Consider the following 22,547-nt stretch of genomic DNA (forward strand, 5'->3'; position numbering starts at 1 on the left):
TGGGCCGTCAGCCTAAATGTCGATTGTTAACAAACACAAACATGTGTCCGAATAATGATCAAGTCCATATTTTTGCCTTGACCTTTGCTCTGAGCGTTGACCTTTAGCACAAACGTGATTTACTCCGTTTCACACATAAAACGTCAAATACTCGTCAGATTCACCGCGAGGAAAGAATCTGTGACCGATCAAAGCAACTGTCAACGAGGCCCGGTTTAGACCCGGTTTAGACCCGGTTTAGACCCGGTTTAGACCCGGTTTAGACCCGGTTTAGACCCGGTTTAGACCTTTCCAAAGCGCAGCGTCTCTTCTCCACAAACTCATTTGAAGAATGGTCCTCTTTCCCCACTTTCACTTTAGTCATTCCTGAAACAAGAAGAAAACAGTTAGTCCGGGTCTAAACCAGGTCTAAACCGGGTATAAACCAGGTCCAAACCAGGTCCAAACCAGGAGCAGACCCTGTGGGTGGCGGCTCTTACCCACAATGCTTTTCTCCGGCGCAGGGGGCACGATGTACCCGATGTGCAGATACTTAGAGGCCAGTTTACTGTGGAGCCCCAGGAAGTCACTGAAGCGACGTCTGACACAAAACTCCTTCAGTTTGAACAGAGACAGCGACGTCTGCAGAGGAGACAGGGTTTAAGACCCCGGCGGGTGCGAGACCCCGGCGGGTGCGAGACTCTGGCAAAGTGTTGTTGTTCTGGAGGTCAAAGTGTTGATGTTCTGGAGGTCAAAGTGTTGATGTTCTGGAGGTCAAAGTGTTGATGTTCTGGAGGTCAAGGTGGTGTTCTGGAGGTCAAAGTGTTGTTGTTCCGGAGGTCAAAATGTTGTTGTTCTGGAGGTCAAAATGTTGTTGTTCTGGAGGTCAAAGTGTTGTTGTTCTGGAGGTCAAAGTGTTGATGTTCTGGAGGTCAAAGTGTTGATGTTCTGGAGGTCAAAGTGTTGTTGTTCTGGAGGTCAAAGTGTTGTTGTTCTGGAGGTCAAAGTGTTGTTGTTCTGGAGGTCAAAGTGTTGTTGTTCTGGAGGTCAAAGTGTTGTTGTTCTGGAGGTCAAAGTGTTGTTGTTCTGGAGGTCAAAGTGTTGTTGTTCTGGAGGTCAAAGTGTTGTTGTTCTGGAGGTCAAAGTGTTGTTGTTCTGGAGGTCAAAGTGTTGTTGTTCTGGAGGTCAAAGTGTTGTTGTTCTGGAGGTCAAAGTGTTGTTGTTCTGGAGGTCAAAGTGGTGTTGTTCTGGAGGGCAAAGTGGTGTTGTTCTGGAGGGCAAAGTGGTGTTGTTCTGGAGGGCAAAGTGGTGTTGTTCTGGAGGTCAAGGTGGTGTTGTTCTGGAGGTCAAAGTGTTGATGTTCTGGAGGTCAAAGTGTTGATGTTCTGGAGGTCAAGGTGTTGATGTTCTGGAGGTCAAGGTGTTGTTGTTCTGGAGGTCAAAGTGTTGTTGTTCTGGAGGTCAAAGTGGTGTTCTGGAGGTCAACGTGTTGTTCTGGAGGTCAAAGTGTTGTTGTTCTGGAGGTCAAAGTGTTGATGTTCTGGAGGTCAAGGTGTTGTTCTGGAGGTCAAAGTGGTTGTGTTCTGGAGGTCAAAGTGGTTGTGTTCTGGAGGTCAAAGTGGTTGTGTTCTGGAGGTCAAAGTGTTGTTGTTCTGGAGGTCAAAGTGTTGTTGTTCTGGAGGTCAAAGTGTTGTTGTTCTGGAGGTCAAGGTGTTGTTCTGGAGGTCAAAGTGTTGTTGTTCTGGAGGTCAAAGTGTTGTTGTTCTGGAGGTCAAAGTGTTGATGTTCTGGAGGTCAAGGTGTTGTTCTGGAGGTCAAAGTGGTTGTGTTCTGGAGGTCAAAGTGTTGTTGTTCTGGAGGTCAAAGTGTTGTTGTTCTGGAGGTCAAAGTGTTGTTGTTCTGGAGGTCAAAGTGTTGTTGTTCTGGAGGTCAAAGTGTTGTTGTTCTGGAGGTCAAAGTGTTGATGTTCTGGAGGTCAAAGTGTTTGTGTTCTGGAGGTCAAAGTGTTGTTGTTCTGGAGGTCAAAGTGTTGTTGTTCTGGAGGTCAAAGTGTTGTTGTTCTGGAGGTCAAAGTGTTGTTGTTCTGGAGGTCAAAGTGTTGTTGTTCTGGAGGTCAAAGTGTTGTTGTTCTGGAGGTCAAAGTGTTGTTGTTCTGGAGGTCAAAGTGTTGTTGTTCTGGAGGTCAAAGTGTTGTTGTTCTGGAGGTCAAAGTGTTTGTGTTCTGGAGGTCAAAGTGTTTGTGTTCTGGAGGTCAAAGTGTTGTTGTTCTGGAGGTCAAAGTGTTGTTGTTCTGGAGGTCAAAGTGTTGTTGTTCTGGAGGTCAAAGTGTTGTTGTTCTGGAGGTCAAAGTGTTGTTGTTCTGGAGGTCAAAGTGTTGTTGTTCTGGAGGTCAAAGTGTTGTTGTTCTGGAGGTCAAAGTGTTGTTGTTCTGGAGGTCAAAGTGTTGATGTTCTGGAGGTCAAAGTGTTGTTGTTCTGGAGGTCAAAGTGTTGATGTTCTGGAGGTCAAAGTGTTGATGTTCTGGAGGTCAAAGTGTTGATGTTCTGGAGGTCAAGGTGGTGTTCTGGAGGTCAAAGTGTTGTTGTTCCGGAGGTCAAAATGTTGTTGTTCTGGAGGTCAAAATGTTGTTGTTCTGGAGGTCAAAGTGTTGTTGTTCTGGAGGTCAAAGTGTTGATGTTCTGGAGGTCAAAGTGTTGATGTTCTGGAGGTCAAAGTGTTGTTGTTCTGGAGGTCAAAGTGTTGTTGTTCTGGAGGTCAAAGTGTTGTTGTTCTGGAGGTCAAAGTGTTGTTGTTCTGGAGGTCAAAGTGTTGTTGTTCTGGAGGTCAAAGTGTTGTTGTTCTGGAGGTCAAAGTGTTGTTGTTCTGGAGGTCAAAGTGTTGTTGTTCTGGAGGTCAAAGTGTTGTTGTTCTGGAGGTCAAAGTGTTGTTGTTCTGGAGGTCAAAGTGTTGTTGTTCTGGAGGTCAAAGTGGTGTTGTTCTGGAGGGCAAAGTGGTGTTGTTCTGGAGGGCAAAGTGGTGTTGTTCTGGAGGGCAAAGTGGTGTTGTTCTGGAGGTCAAGGTGGTGTTGTTCTGGAGGTCAAAGTGTTGATGTTCTGGAGGTCAAAGTGTTGATGTTCTGGAGGTCAAGGTGTTGATGTTCTGGAGGTCAAGGTGTTGTTGTTCTGGAGGTCAAAGTGTTGTTGTTCTGGAGGTCAAAGTGGTGTTCTGGAGGTCAAGGTGTTGTTCTGGAGGTCAAAGTGTTGTTGTTCTGGAGGTCAAAGTGTTGATGTTCTGGAGGTCAAGGTGTTGTTCTGGAGGTCAAAGTGGTTGTGTTCTGGAGGTCAAAGTGGTTGTGTTCTGGAGGTCAAAGTGGTTGTGTTCTGGAGGTCAAAGTGTTGTTGTTCTGGAGGTCAAAGTGTTGTTGTTCTGGAGGTCAAAGTGGTGTTCTGGAGGTCAAGGTGTTGTTCTGGAGGTCAAAGTGTTGTTGTTCTGGAGGTCAAAGTGTTGATGTTCTGGAGGTCAAGGTGTTGTTCTGGAGGTCAAAGTGGTTGTGTTCTGGAGGTCAAAGTGTTGTTGTTCTGGAGGTCAAAGTGTTGTTGTTCTGGAGGTCAAAGTGTTGTTGTTCTGGAGGTCAAAGTGTTGTTGTTCTGGAGGTCAAAGTGTTGTTGTTCTGGAGGTCAAAGTGTTGATGTTCTGGAGGTCAAAGTGTTTGTGTTCTGGAGGTCAAAGTGTTGTTGTTCTGGAGGTCAAAGTGTTGTTGTTCTGGAGGTCAAAGTGGTTGTTGTTCTGGAGGTCAAAGTGTTGTTGTTCTGGAGGTCAAAGTGGTGTTCTGGAGGTCAAGGTGTTGTTCTGGAGGTCAAAGTGTTGTTGTTCTGGAGGTCAAGGTGTTGTTCTGGAGGTCAAAGTGGTTGTGTTCTGGAGGTCAAAGTGTTGTTGTTCTGGAGGTCAAAGTGTTGTTGTTCTGGAGGTCAAAGTGTTGTTGTTCTGGAGGTCAAAGTGTTGTTGTTCTGGAGGTCAAAGTGTTGTTGTTCTGGAGGTCAAAGTGTTGTTGTTCTGGAGGTCAAAGTGTTGTTGTTCTGGAGGTCAAAGTGTTGTTGTTCTGGAAGTCAAAGTGTTGATGTTCTGGAGGTCAAAGTGTTGTTGTTCTGGAGGTCAAAGTGTTGATGTTCTGGAGGTCAAAGTGTTGATGTTCTGGAGGTCAAAGTGTTGATGTTCTGGAGGTCAAAGTGTTGTTGTTCTGGAGGTCAAAGTGTTGGTGTTCTGGAGGTCAAAGTGTTGTTGTTCTGGAGGTCAAAGTGTTGTTGTTCTGGAGGTCAAAGTGTTGTTGTTCTGGAGGTCAAAGTGTTGTTGTTCTGGAGGTCAAAGTGTTGTTGTTCTGGAGGTCAAAGTGTTGTTGTTCTGGAGGTCAAAGTGTTGTTGTTCTGGAGGTCAAAGTGTTGTTGTTCTGGAGGTCAAAGTGTTGTTGTTCTGGAGGTCAAAGTGTTGTTGTTCTGGAGGTCAAAGTGTTGTTGTTCTGGAGGTCAAAGTGTTTATGTTCTGGAGGTCAAAGTGTTTGTGTTCTGGAGGTCAAAGTGTTGTTGTTCTGGAGGTCAAAGTGTTGTTGTTCTGGAGGTCAAAGTGTTGTTGTTCTGGAGGTCAAAGTGTTGATGTTCTGGAGGTCAAGGTGTTGATGTTCTGGAGGTCAAGGTGTTGTTGTTCTGGAGGTCAAAGTGTTGTTGTTCTGGAGGTCAAAGTGGTGTTCTGGAGGTCAAGGTGTTGTTCTGGAGGTCAAAGTGTTGTTGTTCTGGAGGTCAAAGTGTTGATGTTCTGGAGGTCAAGGTGTTGTTCTGGAGGTCAAAGTGTTGTTGTTCTGGAGGTCAAAGTGTTGTTGTTCTGGAGGTCAAGGTGTTGTTCTGGAGGTCAAAGTGTTGTTGTTCTGGAGGTCAAAGTGTTGATGTTCTGGAGGTCAAGGTGTTGTTCTGGAGGTCAAAGTGGTTGTGTTCTGGAGGTCAAAGTGGTTGTGTTCTGGAGGTCAAAGTGGTTGTGTTCTGGAGGTCAAAGTGTTTGTGTTCTGGAGGTCAAAGTGTTTGTGTTCTGGAGGTCAAAGTGTTTGTGTTCTGGAGGTCAAAGTGTTTGTGTTCTGGAGGTCAAAGTGTTTGTGTTCTGGAGGTCACAGTGGTGTTGTTCTGGAGGTCAAAGTGGTGTTGTTCTGGAGGTCAAAGTGGTGTTGTTCTGGAGGTCAAAGTGGTGTTGTTCTGGAGGTCAAAGTGGTGTTGTTCTGGAGGTCAAAGTGGTGTTGTTCTGGAGGTCAAAGTGGTGTTGTTCTGGAGGTCAAAGTGGTGTTGTTCTGGAGGGCAAAGTGGTGTTGTCTGGAGGGCAAAGTGGTGTTGTCTGGAGGTCAAGGTGTTGGTGTTCTGGAGGTCAAGGTGTTGTTCTGGAGGTCAAGGTGTTGTTCTGGAGGTCAAGGTGTTGTTCTGGAGGTCAAAGTGGTGTTGTTCTGGAGGTCAAAGTGGTGTTGTTCTGGAGGTCAAAGTGATGTTGTTCTGGAGGTCAAAGTGGTGTTGTTCTGGAGGTCAAGGTGGTGTTCTGGAGGTCAAGGTGTTGTTCTGGAGGTCAAGGTGGTGTTCTGGAGGTCAAGGTGGTGTTCTGGAGGTCAAGGTGGTGTTCTGGAGGTCAAGGTGTTGTTCTGGAGGTCAAGGTGTTGTTGTTCTGGAGGTCAAAGTGTTGTTCTGGAGGTCAAAGTGGTGTTCTGGAGGTCAAAGTGGTGTTCTGGAGGTCAAGGTGTTGTTCTGGAGGTCAAGGTGTTGTTGTTCTGAAGGTCAAAGTGTTGTTCTGGAGGTCAAAGTGGTGTTCTGGAGGTCAAAGTGGGCCGTACCTTTGTGGTGACTTTGTACCCCATGAACGCGTTCATGCCGTCGCCTGCAGAGACAAACACACCCTCAAACTGAGTTAGGTCAGCGTTGGGTCAGCGTTGGGTCAGCGTTGGGTCAGCGATGGGTCAGCGATGGATCAGCGATGGATCAGCGATGGATCAGTGTTGGGTCAGCGATGGGTCAGCAATGGGTCAGCAATAGGTCAGCGATGGGTCAGCGATGGGTCAGTTCCGCCCTTCACTCACCGATTTTCTCTGGGTCCGACACAGAGATGAAGATGTCCAGAGCTTCTCCGACCTCTTCCTCCTCGATCTGAACATTTACAAACATCAAACGTTTATTGGCGGTTAGGGCGTCGCAGGTTAGGGCGTCGCAGGTTAGGGCGTCGGGGGTTAGGGCGTCGGGGGTTAGGGCGTCGGGGGTTAGGGCGTCGGGGGTTAGGGCGTCGGGGTGTCGGGGGTTAGGGCGTCGGGGTGTCGGGGGTTAGGGCGTCGGGGTGTGGTGCGAGTACCTCGAAGGAGGAGTGCGTGAACATGTCGGGGGCTAGTCTCGGGGGCAACACAGAGCTCGGGGGAGACAGAGGAGTGAGAGCTGGAGACGGACCATCAGAGAGAAGAACATCACGCTCAGGACTGTCCAACGACACCTCCTCTGTGGCCTCTGAAGAGAAACACCATCAACACCATCAACACCGTGAACACTGTGAACACCGTGACGAACACTGTGATTAACACCATGATTAACACCATGAACACCGTGATGAACACAGTGACGAACACCGTGAAGAACACCGTGATGAACACAGTGACGAACACCGTGAAGAACACCGTGATGAACACAGTGACGAACACCGTGAAGAACACCGTGATGAACACAGTGACAAACACCGTGAAGAACACCGTGATGAACACAGTGACGAACACCGTGAAGAACACCGTGATGAACACAGTGACGAACACCGTGAAGAACACCGTGATGAACACAGTGACAAACACCGTGAAGAACACCGTGATGAACACAGTGACGAACACCGTGAAGAACACCGTGATGAACACAGTGACGAACACCGTGAAGAACACCGTGATGAACACAGTGACAAACACCGTGAAGAACACCGTGATGAACACCGTGAAGAACACGTGAAGAACACCGTGATGAACACCGTGAAGAACACGTGAAGAACACCGTGAAGAACACGTGAAGAACACCGTGATGAACACCGTGAAGAACACGTGAAGAACACGTGAAGAACACCGTGATGAACACGTGAAGAACACCGTGATGAACACCGTGATGAACACCATGAAGAACACGTGAACTCAGGCAATAGTTTTCTCTCTTGGGTTTGAATCCGCTCTCTTGCCCCTGACCCAGTAGCTTTAGCCACGCCCCTCACTAACACTAGCTATAGCCAGGCCCCACACACGCACGCTAGCTTTAGCCACGCCCCACACACACACACACGCTAGCTTTAGCCACGCCCCACACACGCACGCTAGCTTTAGCCACGCCCCACACACACACGCGATGTTTAGCCACGCCCCTCACACACACACACTAGCTTTAGCCACGCCCCTCACACACACACACACTAGCTTTAGCCACGCCCCTCAGACACACACACACACACTAGCTTTAGCCACGCCCCTCACACACACGCTAGCTTTAGCCACGCCCCACACACACACGCTATCTTTAGCCACGCCCCTCACACACACTAGCTTTAGCCACGCCCCTCACACACACTAGCTTTAGCCACGCCCCTCACACACACTAGCTTTAGCCACACCCCTCACACACACTAGCTTTAGCCACGCCCCTCACACACACTAGCTTTAGCCACACCCCTCACACACACTCGCTTTAGCCACGCCCCTCACACACACTAGCTTTAGCCACGCCCCTCACACACACTAGCTTTAGCCACGCCCCTCACACACACTGGCTTTAGCCACGCCCCTAACACACACTGGCTTTAGCCACGCCCCTAACACACACACACAAACACAATAGCTTTAGCCACACCCCTCACACACACTAGCTTTAGCCACGCCCCTCACGCACACTAGCTTTAGCCACGCCCCTCACACACACTAGCTTTAGCCACGCCCCTCACACACACTAGCTTTAGCCACGCCCCTCACACACACTAGCTTTAGCCACGCCCCTCACACACAATAGCTTTAGCCACGCCCCTCACACACACACACACACACACACGCACTAGCTTTAGCCACGCCCCTCACACACACGCTAGCTTTAGCCACGCCCCACACACACGCTATCTTTAGCCACGCCCCTCAAACACACTAGCTTTAGCCACGCCCCTCACACACACTAGCTTTAGCCACGCCCCTCACACACACTAGCTTTAGCCACGCCCCTCACACACACTAGCTTTAGCCACGCCCCTCACACACACTAGCTTTAGCCACGCCCCTCACACACACTAGCTTTAGCCACGCCCCTCACACACACTAGCTTTAGCCACGCCCCTCACACACACTAGCTTTAGCCACGCCCCTCACACACACTGGCTTTAGCCACGCCCCTCACACACACTGGCTTTAGCCACGCCCCTAACACACACTGGCTTTAGCCACGCCCCTAACACACACACACACACACACACAATAGCTTTAGCCACGCCCCTCACACACACTAGCTTTAGCCACGCCCCTCACGCACACTAGCTTTAGCCACGCCCCTCACACACACACTAGCTTTAGCCACGCCCCTCACACACACTAGCTTTAGCCACGCCCCTCACACACACTAGATTTAGCCGCGCCCCTCACACACACACACACACTAGCTTTAGCCACACCCCTCACACACACTAGCTTTAGCCACGCCCCTAACACACACTAGCTTTAGCCACACCCCTCACACACACTAGCTTTAGCCACACCCCTCACACACACTAGCTTTAGCCACGCCCCTAACACACACTAGCTTTAGCCACACCCCTCACACACACTAGCTTTAGCCACACCCCTCACACACGTGTTTTACCGGCGAACAGGTCGTCTGGGTCGTCCTCGAACATGGAGCTCTGTCTGGGGCCGTTTGTGCTCAGCTCCTGAAGAGAAACAAACAAACATTTAAACAGATTTAATTAAATGTTTGAGTCACAAAACACGATCAGTTCAAACTTTCACACCAGGACTAAACCAGGACAAAACCAGGTCTAAACCAGGTCTAAACCAGGTCTAAACCAGGACTAAACCAGGTCTAAACCAGGACTAAACCAGGTCTAAACCAGGACTAAACCAGGACTAAACCAGGTCTAAACCAGGACTAAACCAGGTCTAAACCAGGACTAAACCAGGACTAAAGCAGGACTAAAGCAGGACAAAACCAGGTCTAAACCAGGACTAAACCAGGTCTAAACCAGGACTAAACCAGGTCTAAACCAGGACTAAACCAGGTCTAAACCAGGACTAAACCAGGTCTAAACCAGGTCTAAACCAGGACTAAACCAGGTCTAAACCAGGACTAAACCAGGTCTAAACCAGGACTAAACCAGGACTAAACCAGGTCTAAACCAGGACTAAACCAGGTCTAAACCAGGACTAAACCAGGTCTAAACCAGGACTAAACCAGGACTAAACCAGGACTAAATCAGGTCTAAATCAGGTCTAAACCAGGTCTAAATCAGGTCTAAATCAGGTCTAAATCAGGTCTAAACCAGGACTAAACCAGGACTAAAGCAGGACTAAAGCAGGACTAAAGCAGGACTAAACCAGGTCTAAACCAGGTCTAAACCAGGTCTAAACCAGGTCTAAACCAGGTCTAAATCAGGTCTAAATCAGGTCTAAACCAGGACTAAAGCCAGGACAAAACCAGGACTAAACCAGGACTAAACCAGGACAAAACCAGGTCTAAACCAGGTCTAAACCAGGTCTAAACCAGGTCTAAACCAGGTCTAAACCAGGTCTAAACCAGGTCTAAACCAGGACTAAACCAGGACTAAACCAGGTCTAAACCAGGACTAAAGCAGGACTAAAGCAGGTCTAAACCAGGACAAAACCAGGACAAAACCAGGACTAAAGCAGGACTAAACCAGGTCTAAATCAGGACTAAACCAGGACTAAACCAGGACTAAACCAGGACTAAACCAGGTCTAAACCAGGACTAAACCAGGACTTAACCAGGACTAAAGCAGGACTAAACCAGGTCTAAACCAGGTCTAAACCAGGACTAAAGCAGGTCTAAACCAGGACAAAACCAGGACTAAACCAGGTCTAAACCAGGACTAAACCAGGACTTAACCAGGACTAAAGCAGGACTAAACCAGGTCTAAACCAGGTCTAAACCAGGACTAAAGCAGGACTAAAGCAGGACTAAACCAGGACAAAACCAGGTCAAAACCAGGTCAAAACCAGGACTAAACCAGGTCTAAACCAGGACTAAACCAGGACTAAACCAGGACTAAACCAGGACTAAACCAGGTCTAAACCAGGACTAAACCAGGACTTAACCAGGACTAAAGCAGGACTAAACCAGGTCTAAACCAGGTCTAAACCAGGACTAAAGCAGGTCTAAACCAGGACAAAACCAGGACTAAACCAGGTCTAAACCAGGACTAAAGCAGGACTAAAGCAGGACTAAACCAGGACAAAACCAGGTCTAAAGCAGGTCTAAAGCAGGACTAAAGCAGGACTAAAGCAGGACAAAACCAGGACTAAACCAGGTCTAAACCAGGTCTAAACCAGGACTAAAGCAGGACTAAACCAGGACTAAACCAGGACTAAAGCAGGACTAAACCAGGGCTAAACCAGGTCTAAATCAGGTCTAAATCAGGTCTAAACCAGGACTAAACCAGGACTAAACCAGGACTAAACCTTGTACTGATTGGGCTGAATCCTGCTTCTGTTTCCTGTCTCCTCTTTCCTTCCTTCCTTCCTTCCTTCCTTCACTGCCTCCTTCATGTTTCCTCTGTGACTGTTGAAGAGGTCAGAGGTCAAATATGACTTAATCCACAAACTTTAGTCTCTTTTAGCTCATTTTAAATCGTTCTATTTAAGACAATTCACTCCAGATCATCGTTTCATTTAACAAATCTCCAGTAGTAGTGGCAGTATTTGCAGTGGTAGTAGTCACAGTACTTGCAGTAGTAGTCACAGTACTTGCAGTGGTAGTAGTCACAGTACTTGCAGTAGAAGTCACAGTACTTGCAGTAGAAGTCACAGTACTTGCAGTAGAAGTCACAGTACTTGCAATAGAAGTCACAGTACTTGCAGTAGTAGTCACAGTACTTGCAGTAGTAGTCACAGTACTTGCAGTAGTAGTCACAGTACTTGCAGTAGAAGTCACAGTACTTGCAGTAGTAGTCACAGTACTTGCAGTAGTAGTAGTCACAGTATTTGCAGTGGTAGTAGTCACAGTACTAGTCACAGTACTTGCAGTAGTAGTCACAGTACTTGCAGTAGAAGTCATAGTACTTGCAGTAGTAGTCACAGTACTTACAGTGGTAGTAGTCACAGTACTTGCAGTGGTAGTAGTCACAGTACTTGCAGTGGTAGTAGTCACAGTACTTGCAGTGGTAGTAGTCACAGTACTTGCAGTGGTAGTAGTCACAGTACTTGCAGTAGTAGTCACAGTACTTGCAGTAGTAGTCACAGTACTTACAGTAGTAGTCACAGTACTTGCAGTAGTAGTCACAGTACTTGCAGTAGTAGTACTTGCAGTAGTAGTACTTGCAGTAGTAGTACTTGCAGTAGTAGTACTTGCAGTAGTAGTCACAGTACTTGCAGTAGTAGTACTTGCAGTAGTAGTATTTGCAGTAGTAGTACTTGCAGTAGTACTTGCAGTAGTAGTAGTACTTGCAGTAGTAGTACTTGCAGTAGTAGTACTTGCAGTAGTAGTACTTGCAGTAGTAGTCACAGTACTTGCAGTAGTAGTACTTGCAGTAGTAGTACTTGCAGTAGTAGTCACAGTACTTGCAGTAGTAGTACTTGCAGTAGTAGTACTTGCAGTAGTAGTACTTGCAGTAGTAGTCACAGTACTTGCAGTAGTAGTACTTGCAGTAGTAGTACTTGCAGTAGTAGTCACAGTACTTGCAGTAGTAGTACTTGCAGTAGTAGTACTTGCAGTAGTAGTACTTGCAGTAGTAGTACTTGCAGTAGTAGTACTTGCAGTAGTAGTACTTGCAATAGTAGTACTTGCAGCGGGAGCAGCAGAAGGTCGTTGTGAGGAATGAGTCGAGTCAGACAAACAAACAGACTCGTCTCACATTTCAAGGACAGAATCAGGAATAAAGTGTTTTTATGAGTCAAAAGCAGATGAAACACAGGATTATGGCACAAACCTCACGAGAAGTCACTGCTGCGTCGAGGAAAGACCTTTTTCAGATAAATTATAAATGTATCACAGATCATTTCATTTAAGAATCTCGTCGAATCAAAACGGAGCTGGGAAAAAGACATTCTGGAACTTTGCTCTAAACTAAATGAAATGAATGAAGTTAAAAGAATTTAAAGCACTTTTAAAGTCTAAGCTCAATGCTCTCGATTTGAATCATTTTATTCCTATTTCCATGGATTTTATTTTTTCACTGGATGTTTAAACATCTGTCAGTTGAATGTGTGACTGTGTTTGTGCTGACGCGCGTGACAATAAAGTTTATTTACTCTGACCTGCCATTGCGCATGCGCTCTGCGGTTCACCTGTGACAGTCACCTGACGCACGCGCGTCTAAACCAGGTCTAAACCAGGTCTAAACCAGGTCTAAACAGGGACTAAACCAGGACTAAACCAGGTCTAAACCAGGTCTAAACCAGGTCTAAACCAGGTCTAAACAGGGACTAAACCAGGACTAAACCAGGTCTAAACCAGGTCTAAACCAGGTCTAAACAGGGACTAAACCAGGTCTAAACCAGGTCTAAACAGGGACTAAACCAGGTCTAAACAGGGACTAAACCAGGTCTAAACCAGGTCTAAACAGGGACTAAACCAGGTCTAAACAGGGACTAAACCAGGTCTAAACCAGGTCTAAACAGGGACTAAACCAGGTCTAAACCAGAGGCGGAGACGATGCTGTTTTGGCCCGTCTTTGCAGCTCTCTTCCCCGGGTGTTGACGCGAGCATCACGCCCCGCTCCGTGGCTCTGTCCTCGGCCTGCTTGTGCGCGCTTTCCCCGGTGAATTACCTCCGGCTCCGGGAACAGCTCGTCCCCGTCTTCGAGCTCCTGGAAGCCGCTGTGGTCCTGCGCCATGGCCCGGTGCTTGCGGAGGCCCAGAGGAGCGGACACACTGGACAGACTGTGGCCGAGGAGCAGCGCAGGAGAGCGGGCTGGAGAGGCTGCGCTGCGCCGGGGTCATGTGACCAGCGCGAGGCGGAGAGGAGACAGGAGGCATCACTCTGTGGGAGGAACGAGGACAAAACGGCAGCGTTTCCCTTCAGTCCAAATTGTTCTATTCGAATAAAAATAAAGGACTAATTAACTTCACAGATTGTGTTTGTAAACAGTTACATTTGCTATGAATTAATTTGCAAATGTCACAGAAATTACAATTAGAAACTTGTTTGTATTAATGTTCCGTGAGTGGCGCTGGTGTGTCGTTCACTTCGTCCTCCTCGCGAGTCGTTCACTTCGTCCTCCTCGCGAGTCGTTCACTTCGTCCTCCTCGCGAGTCGTTCACTTCGTCCTCCTCGCGCGTCGTTCACTTCGTCCTCCTCGCGCGCCGTTCACTTCGTCCTCCTCGCGCGTCGTTCACTTCGTCCTCCGCGCGTCGTTCACTTCGTCCTCCTCGCGCGCCGTTCACTTCGTCCTCCTCGCGTGTCGTTCACTTCGTCCTCCTCGCGCGTCCTCCTCGCGCGTCGTTCACTTCGTCCTCCTCGCGCGTCCTCCTCCGCGCGTCGTTCACTTCGTCCTCCGCGCGCCGGTCACTTCGTCCTCCTCGCGTGTCGTTCACTTCGTCCTCCTCGCGCGCCGTTCACTTCGTCCTCCTCGCGCGTCGTTCACTTCGTCCTCCGCGCGCCGTTCACTTCGTCCTCCGCGCGCCGGTCACTTCGTCCTCCTCGCGTGTCGTTCACTTCGTCCTCCTCGCGCGCCGTTCACTTTGTCCTCCTCGCGTGTCGTTCACTTCGTCCTCCGCGTGTCGTTCACTTCGTCCTCCTCGCGCGTCGTTCACTTCGTCCTCCTCGCGCGTCGTTCACTTCGTCCTCCTCGCGCGTCGTTCACTTCGTCCTCCTCGCGTGTCGTTCACTTCGTCCTCCTCGCGTGTCGTTCACTTCGTCCTCCTCGCGCGTCCTCCTCGCGCGTCGTTCACTTCGTCCTCCTCGCGTGTCGTTCACTTCGTCCTCCTCGCGGGTCGTTCACTTCGTCCTCCTCGCGTGTCGTTCACTTCGTCCTCCTCGCGCGTCCTCCTCGCGCGTCGTTCACTTCGTCCTCCTCGCGTGTCGTTCACTTCGTCCTCCTCGCGTGTCGTTCACTTCGTCCTCCTCGCGCGCCGTTCACTTCGTCCTCCTCGCGCGTCGTTCACTTCGTCCTCCGCGCGCCGTTCACTTCGTCCTCCGCGCGCCGGTCACTTCGTCCTCCTCGCGTGTCGTTCACTTCGTCCTCCTCGCGCGCCGTTCACTTTGTCCTCCTCGCGTGTCGTTCACTTCGTCCTCCGCGCGTCGTTCACTTCGTCCTCCTCGCGTGTCGTTCACTTCGTCCTCCGCGCGTCGTTCACTTCGTCCTCCTCGCGCGTCGTTCACTTCGTCCTCCTCGCGCGCCGTTCACTTCGTCCTCCTCGCGTGTCGTTCACTTCGTCCTCCTCGCGCGTCGTTCACTTCGTCCTCCTCGCGCGTCCTCCTCGCGCGTCGTTCACTTCGTCCTCCTCGCGCGTCGTTCACTTCGTCCTCCTCGCGCGCCGTTCACTTCGTCCTCCTCGCGCGTCGTTCACTTCGTCCTCCTCGCGCGCCGTTCACTTCGTCCTCCTCGCGCGTCCTCCTCGCGCGTCGTTCACTTCGTCCTCCTCGCGCGCCGTTCACTTCGTCCTCCTCGCGCGTCGTTCACTTCGTCCTCCTTGCGTGTCGTTCACTTCGTCCTCCTCGCGCGTCGTTCACTTCGTCCTCCTTGCGTGTCGTTCACTTCGTCCTCCTCGCGCGTCGTTCACTTCGTCCTCCTCGCGCGTCGTTCACTTCGTCCTCCTCGCGCGTCGTTCACTTCGTCCTCCTCGCGCGTCGTTCACTTCGTCCTCCTTGCGTGTCGTTCACTTCGTCCTCCTTGCGTGTCGTTCACTTCGTCCTCCTCGCGCGTCGTTCACTTCGTCCTCCTTGCGTGTCGTTCACTTCGTCCTCCTCGCGCGTCGTTCACTTCGTCCTCCTTGCGTGTCGTTCACTTCGTCCTCCTCGCGTGTCGTTCACTTCGTCCTCCTTGCGTGTCGTTCACTTCGTCCTCCTCGCGCGCCGTTCACTTCGTCCTCCTCGCGCGTCCTCCTCGCGCGCCGTTCACTTCGTCCTCCTCGCGCGTCCTCCTCGCGTGTCGTTCACTTCGTCCTCCTCGCGTGTCGTTCACTTCGTCTTCCTCGCGTGTCGTTCACTTCGTCCTCCTCGCGCGTCGTTCACTTCGTCCTCCTCGCGCGCCGTTCACTTCGTCCTCCTTGCGCGTCGTTCACTTCGTCCTCCGCGCGTCGTTCACTTCGTCCTCCTCGCGCGCCGTTCACTTCGTCCTCCTCGCGCGTCGTTCACTTCGTCCTCCTCGCGCGTCGTTCACTTCGTCCTCCTCGCGCGTCCTCCTCGCGTGTCGTTCACTTCGTCCTCCTCGCGCGTCCTCCTCGCGTGTCGTTCACTTCGTCCTCCTCGCGCGCCGTTCACTTCGTCCTCCTCGCGCGTCGTTCACTTCGTCCTCCTCGCGTGTCGTTCACTTCGTCCTCCTCGCGCGTCCTCCTCGCGTGTCGTTCACTTCGTCCTCCTCGCGCGTCCTCCTCGCGCGTCGTTCACTTCGTCCTCCTCGCGCGTCGTTCACTTCGTCCTCCTCGCGCGTCGTTCACTTCGTCCTCCTCGCGCGTCGTTCACTTCGTCCTCCTCGCGCGTCGTTCACTTCGTCCTCCTCGCGTGTCGTTCACTTCGTCCTCCTCGCGCGTCCTCCTCGCGCGTCGTTCACTTCGTCCTCCTCGCGTGTCGTTCACTTCGTCCTCCTCGCGCGTCGTTCACTTCGTCCTCCTCGCGCGTCCTCCTCGCGCGTCGTTCACTTCGTCCTCCTCGCGTGTCGTTCACTTCGTCCTCCTCGCGTGTCGTTCACTTCGTCCTCCTCGCGCGTCGTTCACTTCGTCCTCCTCGCGTGTCGTTCACTTCGTCCTCCTCGCGTGTCGTTCACTTCGTCCTCCTCGCGCGTCCTCCTCGCGCGTCGTTCACTTCGTCCTCCTCGCGTGTCGTTCACTTCGTCCTCCTCGCGCCGTTCACTTCGTCCTCCTCGCGCGCCGTTCACTTCGTCCTCCTCGCGTGTCGTTCACTTCGTCCTCCGTGCGCCGTTCACTTCGTCCTCCGCGCGTCGTTCACTTCGTCCTCCGCGCGCCGGTCACTTCGTCCTCCTCGCGTGTCGTTCACTTCGTCCTCCTCGCGCGCCGTTCACTTCGTCCTCCTCGCGTGTCGTTCACTTCGTCCTCCGCGCGTCGTTCACTTCGTCCTCCTCGCGCGTCGTTCACTTCGTCCTCCTCGCGTGTCGTTCACTTCGTCCTCCGCGCGTCGTTCACTTCGTCCTCCTCGCGTGTCGTTCACTTTGTCCTCCTCGCGTGTCGTTCACTTCGTCCTCCTCGCGCGTCCTCCTCGCGCGTCGTTCACTTCGTCCTCCTCGCGCGTCGTTCACTTCGTCCTCCTCGCGTGTCGTTCACTTCGTCCTCCTCGCGTGTCGTTCACTTCGTCCTCCTCGCGCGTCCTCCTCGCGTGTCGTTCACTTCGTCCTCCTCGCGCGCCGTTCACTTCGTCCTCCTCGCGCGTCCTCCTCGCGCGCCGTTCACTTCGTCCTCCTCGCGCGTCCTCCTCGCGTGTCGTTCACTTCGTCCTCCTCGCGTGTCGTTCACTTCGTCTTCCTCGCGCGTCGTTCACTTCGTCCTCCTCGCGCGTCGTTCACTTCGTCCTCCTCGCGCGTCGTTCACTTCGTCCTCCTCGCGCGTCGTTCACTTCGTCCTCCTCGCGCGTCGGTCACTTCGTCCTCCTCGCGCGTCGTTCACTTCGTCCTCCTCGCGCGTCGTTCACTTCGTCCTCCTCGCGCGTCGTTCACTTCGTCCTCCTCGCGCGTCGTTCACTTCGTCATCCTCGCGTGTCGTTCACTTCGTCCTCCTCGCGTGTCGTTCACTTCGTCCTCCTCGCGTGTCGTTCACTTCGTCCTCCTCGCGCGTCCTCCTCGCGCGTCGTTCACTTCGTCCTCCTCGCGTGTCGTTCACTTCGTCCTCCTCGCGCCGTTCACTTCGTCCTCCTCGCGCGCCGTTCACTTCGTCCTCCTCGCGTGTCGTTCACTTCGTCCTCCGCGCGCCGTTCACTTCGTCCTCCGCGCGTCGTTCACTTCGTCCTCCGCGCGCCGGTCACTTCGTCCTCCTCGCGTGTCGTTCACTTCGTCCTCCTCGCGCGCCGTTCACTTCGTCCTCCTCGCGTGTCGTTCACTTCGTCCTCCGCGCGTCGTTCACTTCGTCCTCCTCGCGTGTCGTTCACTTCGTCCTCCGCGCGTCGTTCACTTCGTCCTCCTCGCGCGTCGTTCACTTCGTCCTCCTCGCGCGCCGTTCACTTCGTCCTCCTCGCGTGTCGTTCACTTCGTCCTCCGCGCGTCGTTCACTTCGTCCTCCTCGCGTGTCGTTCACTTTGTCCTCCTCGCGTGTCGTTCACTTCGTCCTCCTCGCGCGTCCTCCTCGCGCGTCGTTCACTTCGTCCTCCTCGCGCGTCGTTCACTTCGTCCTCCTCGCGTGTCGTTCACTTCGTCCTCCTCGCGTGTCGTTCACTTCGTCCTCCTCGCGCGTCGTTCACTTCATCCTCATCGCCCGCCGTTCACTTCGTCCTCCTCGCGCGTCCTCCTCGCGTGTCGTTCACTTCGTCCTCCTTGCGTGTCGTTCACTTCGTCCTCCTTGCGTGTCGTTCACTTCGTCCTCCTCGCGCGTCGTTCACTTCGTCCTCCTTGCGTGTCGTTCACTTCGTCCTCCTCGCGCGTCGTTCACTTCGTCCTCCTTGCGTGTCGTTCACTTCGTCCTCCTCGCGTGTCGTTCACTTCGTCCTCCTTGCGTGTCGTTCACTTCGTCCTCCTCGCGCGCCGTTCACTTCGTCCTCCTCGCGCGTCCTCCTCGCGCGCCGTTCACTTCGTCCTCCTCGCGCGTCCTCCTCGCGTGTCGTTCACTTCGTCCTCCTCGCGTGTCGTTCACTTCGTCTTCCTCGCGTGTCGTTCACTTCGTCCTCCTCGCGCGTCGTTCACTTCGTCCTCCTCGCGCGCCGTTCACTTCGTCCTCCTTGCGCGTCGTTCACTTCGTCCTCCGCGCGTCGTTCACTTCGTCCTCCTCGCGCGCCGTTCACTTCGTCCTCCTCGCGCGTCGTTCACTTCGTCCTCCTCGCGCGTCGTTCACTTCGTCCTCCTCGCGCGTCCTCCTCGCGTGTCGTTCACTTCGTCCTCCTCGCGCGTCCTCCTCGCGTGTCGTTCACTTCGTCCTCCTCGCGCGCCGTTCACTTCGTCCTCCTCGCGCGTCGTTCACTTCGTCCTCCTCGCGTGTCGTTCACTTCGTCCTCCTCGCGCGTCCTCCTCGCGTGTCGTTCACTTCGTCCTCCTCGCGCGTCCTCCTCGCGCGTCGTTCACTTCGTCCTCCTCGCGCGTCGTTCACTTCGTCCTCCTCGCGCGTCGTTCACTTCGTCCTCCTCGCGCGTCGTTCACTTCGTCCTCCTCGCGCGTCGTTCACTTCGTCCTCCTCGCGTGTCGTTCACTTCGTCCTCCTCGCGCGTCCTCCTCGCGCGTCGTTCACTTCGTCCTCCTCGCGTGTCGTTCACTTCGTCCTCCTCGCGCGTCGTTCACTTCGTCCTCCTCGCGCGTCCTCCTCGCGCGTCGTTCACTTCGTCCTCCTCGCGTGTCGTTCACTTCGTCCTCCTCGCGTGTCGTTCACTTCGTCCTCCTCGCGCGTCGTTCACTTCGTCCTCCTCGCGTGTCGTTCACTTCGTCCTCCTCGCGTGTCGTTCACTTCGTCCTCCTCGCGCGTCCTCCTCGCGCGTCGTTCACTTCGTCCTCCTCGCGTGTCGTTCACTTCGTCCTCCTCGCGCCGTTCACTTCGTCCTCCTCGCGCGCCGTTCACTTCGTCCTCCTCGCGTGTCGTTCACTTCGTCCTCCGTGCGCCGTTCACTTCGTCCTCCGCGCGTCGTTCACTTCGTCCTCCGCGCGTCGTTCACTTCGTCCTCCGCGCGCCGGTCACTTCGTCCTCCTCGCGTGTCGTTCACTTCGTCCTCCTCGCGCGCCGTTCACTTCGTCCTCCTCGCGTGTCGTTCACTTCGTCCTCCGCGCGTCGTTCACTTCGTCCTCCTCGCGCGTCGTTCACTTCGTCCTCCTCGCGTGTCGTTCACTTCGTCCTCCGCGCGTCGTTCACTTCGTCCTCCTCGCGTGTCGTTCACTTTGTCCTCCTCGCGTGTCGTTCACTTCGTCCTCCTCGCGCGTCCTCCTCGCGCGTCGTTCACTTCGTCCTCCTCGCGCGTCGTTCACTTCGTCCTCCTCGCGCGTCCTCCTCGCGTGTCGTTCACTTCGTCCTCCTCGCGTGTCGTTCACTTCGTCCTCCTCGCGCGTCCTCCTCGCGTGTCGTTCACTTCGTCCTCCTCGCGCGCCGTTCACTTCGTCCTCCTCGCGCGTCCTCCTCGCGCGCCGTTCACTTCGTCCTCCTCGCGCGTCCTCCTCGCGTGTCGTTCACTTCGTCCTCCTCGCGTGTCGTTCACTTCGTCTTCCTCGCGCGTCGTTCACTTCGTCCTCCTCGCGCGTCGTTCACTTCGTCCTCCTCGCGCGTCGTTCACTTCGTCCTCCTCTCGCGTCGTTCACTTCGTCCTCCTCGCGCGTCGGTCACTTCGTCCTCCTCGCGCGTCGTTCACTTCGTCCTCCTCGCGCGTCGTTCACTTCGTCCTCCTCGCGCGTCGTTCACTTCGTCCTCCTCGCGCGTCGTTCACTTCGTCATCCTCGCGTGTCGTTCACTTCGTCCTCCTCGCGTGTCGTTCACTTCGTCCTCCTCGCGTGTCGTTCACTTCGTCCTCCTCGCGCGTCCTCCTCGCGCGTCGTTCACTTCGTCCTCCTCGCGTGTCGTTCACTTCGTCCTCCTCGCGCCGTTCACTTCGTCCTCCTCGCGCGCCGTTCACTTCGTCCTCCTCGCGTGTCGTTCACTTCGTCCTCCGCGCGCCATTCACTTCGTCCTCCGCGCGTCGTTCACTTCGTCCTCCGCGCGCCGGTCACTTCGTCCTCCTCGCGTGTCGTTCACTTCGTCCTCCTCGCGCGCCGTTCACTTCGTCCTCCTCGCGTGTCGTTCACTTCGTCCTCCGCGCGTCGTTCACTTCGTCCTCCTCGCGTGTCGTTCACTTCGTCCTCCGCGCGTCGTTCACTTCGTCCTCCTCGCGCGTCGTTCACTTCGTCCTCCTCGCGCGCCGTTCACTTCGTCCTCCTCGCGTGTCGTTCACTTCGTCCTCCGCGCGTCGTTCACTTCGTCCTCCTCGCGTGTCGTTCACTTTGTCCTCCTCGCGTGTCGTTCACTTCGTCCTCCTCGCGCGTCCTCCTCGCGCGTCGTTCACTTCGTCCTCCTCGCGCGTCGTTCACTTCGTCCTCCTCGCGTGTCGTTCACTTCGTCCTCCTCGCGTGTCGTTCACTTCGTCCTCCTCGCGCGTCGTTCACTTCATCCTCATCGCCCGCCGTTCACTTCGTCCTCCTCGCGCGTCCTCCTCGCGTGTCGTTCACTTCGTCCTCCTCGCGCGCCGTTCACTTCGTCCTCCTCGCGCGTCCTCCTCGCGCGCCGTTCACTTCGTCCTCCTCGCGCGTCCTCCTCGCGTGTCGTTCACTTCGTCCTCCTCGCGTGTCGTTCACTTCGTCTTCCTCGCGCGTCGTTCACTTCGTCCTCCTCGCGCGTCGTTCACTTCGTCCTCCTCGCGCGTCGTTCACTTCGTCCTCCTCGCGCGTCGTTCACTTCGTCCTCCTCGCGCGTCGGTCACTTCGTCCTCCTCGCGCGTCGTTCACTTCGTCCTCCTCGCGCGTCGTTCACTTCGTCCTCCTCACGCGTCGTTCACTTCGTCCTCCTCGCGCGTCGTTCACTTCGTCCTCCTCGCGCGTCGTTCACTTCGTCCTCCTCGCGCGTCGGTCACTTCGTCCTCCTCGCGCGTCGTTCACTTCGTCCTCCTCGCGCGTCGTTCACTTCGTCCTCCTCGCGCGTCGGTCACTTCGTCCTCCTCGCGCGTCGTTCACTTCGTCCTCCTCGCGCGTCGGTCACTTCGTCCTCCTCGCGCGTCGGTCACTTCGTCCTCCTCGCGCGTCGTTCACTTCGTCCTCCTCGCGCGTCGTTCACTTCGTCCTCCTCGCGCGTCGTTCACTTCGTCCTCCTCGCGCGTCGTTCACTTCGTCCTCCTCGCGCGTCGGTCACTTCGTCCTCCTCGCGCGTCGTTCACTTCGTCCTCCTCGCGCGTCGTTCACTTCGTCCTCCTCGCGCGTCGTTCACTTCGTCCTCCTCGCGCGTCGTTCACTTCGTCCTCCTCGCGCGTCGTTCACTTCGTCCTCCTCGCGCGTCGTTCACTTCGTCCTCCTCGCGCGTCGGTCACTTCGTCCTCCTCGCGCGTCGGTCACTTCGTCCTCCTCGCGCGTCGTTCACTTCGTCCTCCTCGCGCGTCGTTCACTTCGTCCTCCTCGCGCGTCGTTCACTTCGTCCTCCTCGCGCGTCGTTCACTTCGTCCTCCTCGCGCGTCCTCCTCGCGCGTCGTTCACTTCGTCCTCCTCGCGCGTCGTTCACTTCGTCCTCCTCGCGTGTCGTTCACTTCGTCCTCCTCGCGTGTCGTTCACTTCGTCCTCCTCGCGCGTCCTCCTCGCGTGTCGTTCACTTCGTCCTCCTCGCGCGCCGTTCACTTCGTCCTCCTCGCGCGTCCTCCTCGCACGCCGTTCACTTCGTCCTCCTCGCGCGTCCTCCTCGCGCGTCGTTCACTTCGTCCTCCTCGCGCGTCGGTCACTTCGTCCTCCTCGCGCGTCGTTCACTTCGTCCTCCTCGCGCGTCGTTCACTTCGTCCTCCTCGCGCGTCGGTCACTTCGTCCTCCTCGCGCGTCGTTCACTTCGTCCTCCTCGCGCGTCGGTCACTTCGTCCTCCTCGCGCGTCGTTCACTTCGTCCTCCTCGCGCGTCGTTCACTTCGTCCTCCTCGCGCGTCGTTCACTTCGTCCTCCTCGCGCGTCGGTCACTTCGTCCTCCTCGCGCGTCGGTCACTTCGTCCTCCTCGCGCGTCGTTCACTTCGTCCTCCTCGCGCGTCGTTCACTTCGTCCTCCGCGCGTCGTTCACTTCGTCCTCCTCGCGTGTCGTTCACTTTGTCCTCCTCGCGTGTCGTTCACTTCGTCCTCCTCGCGCGTCGTTCACTTCGTCCTCCTCGCGCGTCGTTCACTTCGTCCTCCTCGCGCGTCCTCCTCGCGCGTCGTTCACTTTGTCCTCCTCGCGCGTCGTTCACTTTGTCCTCCTCGCGCGTCGTTCACTTCGTCCTCCTCGCGCGTCGTTCACTTCGTCCTCCTCGCGCGTCGTTCACTTCGTCCTCCTCGCGCGTCCTCCTCGCGCGTCGTTCACTTCGTCC

The 22,547-nt window shown here is 54.3% G+C and overlaps 1 protein-coding gene across 1 annotated transcript in view; it reads right to left on the reverse strand.

The window, feature by feature from the left end:
- The window catches only part of snx2 (sorting nexin 2), a 32,307-nt gene extending 19,163 nt beyond the window's left edge, over positions 1-13,144 (reverse strand). The window contains exons 1-7 of the mRNA XM_072433221.1: positions 12,964-13,144; positions 8,826-8,892; positions 6,322-6,470; positions 6,056-6,122; positions 5,813-5,856; positions 480-621; positions 288-366 (exon numbers count right to left, since the gene is read on the reverse strand). Coding sequence (XP_072289322.1) covers positions 288-366; positions 480-621; positions 5,813-5,856; positions 6,056-6,122; positions 6,322-6,470; positions 8,826-8,892; positions 12,964-13,029 — 614 coding nt within the window. The 5' untranslated portion in view covers positions 13,030-13,144. The remainder of the gene's footprint in view (positions 1-287; positions 367-479; positions 622-5,812; positions 5,857-6,055; positions 6,123-6,321; positions 6,471-8,825; positions 8,893-12,963) is intronic.
- Positions 13,145-22,547: the final 9,403 nt, after the last annotated feature.

The sequence above is a fragment of the Eucyclogobius newberryi genome, unplaced genomic scaffold, assembly GCF_026437365.1.
Source record: "Eucyclogobius newberryi isolate DKJ021-1_F unplaced genomic scaffold, fEucNew1.0.hap1 SCAF_6, whole genome shotgun sequence".
Taxonomy (NCBI): domain Eukaryota; kingdom Metazoa; phylum Chordata; class Actinopteri; order Gobiiformes; family Gobiidae; genus Eucyclogobius; species Eucyclogobius newberryi.